We start from the raw sequence: 2,335 nt of genomic DNA on the forward strand, positions 1-2,335 counted from the left end.
AAAATTTCAAATATTCTATTCTTTTTAATAAAAGTATTCTACATCTTATCACATTACTATTGCAATTATTAATCATGAAGTAGATTTAAAATATGTTCACAAGATTTTAATATTCAAGAAAATAAAAAATGTTTGTGAATTCTAAAAATTCTAAATTATTTTTATAATGAAAAAATTGTCTTCATAATTATTTTTTCAATTTAATTTTTATTATTTAAAAGATGTGATATTTGGAAAGATATTCTAATTATGGATGTTCATGGACTCAAACCCGATAAATTTCTACTTGACCTAACGAGTTTCGATCCAATCAGTTGTAATATAGAATCCATCCAATTTTATTGGGTCATTTTAAAAAAAAAAGAAAACGAATTTGGGTCAAGTCGACTTTTTAGAATATAAGTTTGGGTCAGATAAGGTTCGGGCTTAAGGTGACATATATCTGACCTAATTTGATAAAAAAAATACAACTATACTTTATATAGTTAGAGATAATTGAAATAATATCATTCTCTGTATTTGCTTTTTCAATTAGACTCCTATTTTATCAAATAAAATTAAGAATTATATATAGGTCAGATTAAATTGAGTGTAAATATATCTCAAAAGATGAGTTGAATTTTGGGTCGAGTAAAATCATCCTAAATACAAATCGAGTCAAATTTCAAATGAAAAATATATTTTAATCCCCCAAGATGGACCAAAAATCCAATCCATGCTTTTCCTAATTCTAATGTAAAATCATTCAAAAGACTGAAAATGTAAAAAGGATCTAATATAGATAAGAATTAATTTAAAATTTTAATTGAGAAAATTTATCAATTTTAAATACTAACAAAACATTTTATCTCCAACTAAAATATAATATTCTAGATTTGTTCTCGGCGTTGGATTCTTAACAATTTATTTCAAAATGTAGATAAATGAGATGGTGAATCATTTGGCAGATCATCAAGGATGTTGTCCCAGTAATCCTTGTCTTCTCCGAAACCATTAGCATAACTTGTCCCGACATCGAAGTTTTCTGTAGCCTGCATCGACGAACTCCGCTGACAATGTTCCGCAGCATTACAGACCATTAAAGTATCCTCCGAATAGCCTTCCAATTCCATGGCAGCATTTCCCGCCCACCATGCATTCTCATTCGACCCCATTGTTGAATCCACACATTTCCCGTTAATTGAGTTCCCAACAAAGCATTCGTCGTTGAATCCGACGTCGGAAACCGGCAACGTGTTCTCCGTGAAGTTCAACGTCGAGTTCGGAGATTGGAGGTTGCTGTCGGAAGTGAACAATCCGGTTACTACACGTTGCCAAGCTTTGAGCACGTCGAGGCACGGCGGCTTAGTCACATGAGCAAAACCAAAGTTTTTGTTATTCACTGGTGGAGCAACCGAGGAGAAACCGAGCTTCGTCCTCGACTGTCGGAGTCGGACCAATCTAGCCTCGGCTTCTAACCGAGCACGTTCCCATTGAGCCATGTGACTAAGGTTGGAGTTATCACCGCTGGAACCGAGTGCATCGGCTTTAGGCTTGTGAGTCATGGGATCGATCCCCATCTTGTCCAACCTCTTCTTCAACCTCGTGTTCCAGTAGTTCTTGATCTCATTGTCGGTCCTTTTCGGCAAATGAGCCGCAATGGCCGACCACTTGTTTCCAAGGAAGGCATGGAGTTGAATGATGGTTTGTTCTTCCTGCAAACTGAACTTCCCTCTTTTGATGTCCGGTCTTAAGTAGTTAATCCACCTCAGTCTGCAACTTTTTCCACACCTTTGAAGCCCTATACATATACAATACAAATCAATGTGAAAAACAAAGAAAAGAAGATGAGGTAAAGAGAAGTGGGGGAATAATGACCGGCTTTTTCCGGCGTGGCACTCCAGCTTCCGTCGCCGTGTTGTCGGATATAAGACGAGAGCTTTTCGTCTTCTTCCGGAGTCCATGGCCCTTTCTTCAACCCTGCCTTCTGGGAACACAGAGGCTGCCGCATGTTCTTTGGATTTAAGCCGAACGGATTCGAAAAATGAATTTTTCTTTTTATTCCTTCAAAAAAGACTGATTAAAAGACGATAGAGAGACAAGCAAGATAGTAGAGATTGTTAATTTAAGTAGAGATATGACTGGAGGCTTTTACTGTAGTAAATATTATTTGTTATGGCTGTATAATACCACTACACCCCTAATTACGTACATTATGGAAGTAATTTATATCTAACTATATAAATTAAGTGTATGATTGAATTTATATTTGAAGATAATTTGATTTCAGTTCGATTGGAAAAATATTAAAATATTATTATTTTTAAATGAAAAAGAAATATTATAATGATGATAT

The 2,335-nt window shown here is 35.1% G+C and overlaps 1 protein-coding gene across 1 annotated transcript; it reads right to left on the minus strand.

Annotated features, from left to right (window-relative positions):
• Positions 1-886: 886 nt before the first annotated feature.
• Positions 887-2,017, minus strand: LOC120122045 (transcription factor MYB16-like). The gene is made up of 2 exons (XM_039141297.1): positions 1,858-2,017; positions 887-1,780 (listed from the first exon to the last, which is right to left on the minus strand). Exons 1-2 carry the CDS (start codon positions 1,988-1,990, stop codon positions 909-911), a joined length of 1,005 nt encoding a protein of 334 aa, XP_038997228.1. The 5' UTR covers positions 1,991-2,017; the 3' UTR covers positions 887-908.
• Between the last annotated feature and the right edge of the window lie 318 nt (positions 2,018-2,335).

This window comes from Hibiscus syriacus, unplaced genomic scaffold (assembly GCF_006381635.1).
Source record: "Hibiscus syriacus cultivar Baekdansim isolate YM2019G1 unplaced genomic scaffold, ASM638163v2 tig00110384_pilon, whole genome shotgun sequence".
NCBI lineage: Eukaryota > Viridiplantae > Streptophyta > Magnoliopsida > Malvales > Malvaceae > Hibiscus > Hibiscus syriacus.

What these genes read in the sequence shown, in the direction of transcription:
- LOC120122045 (XM_039141297.1), bottom strand. Translation starts at nt 1,990, where the DNA reads ATGCGGCAGCCTCTGTGTTCCCAGAAGGCAGGGTTGAAGAAAGGGCCA. An exon ending in TGCCACGCCGGAAAAAGCCG is followed by an intron (nt 1,781 to 1,857) that starts GTCATTATTCCC and finishes GTATATGTATAG; the next exon opens with GGCTTCAAAGGTGTGGAAAA.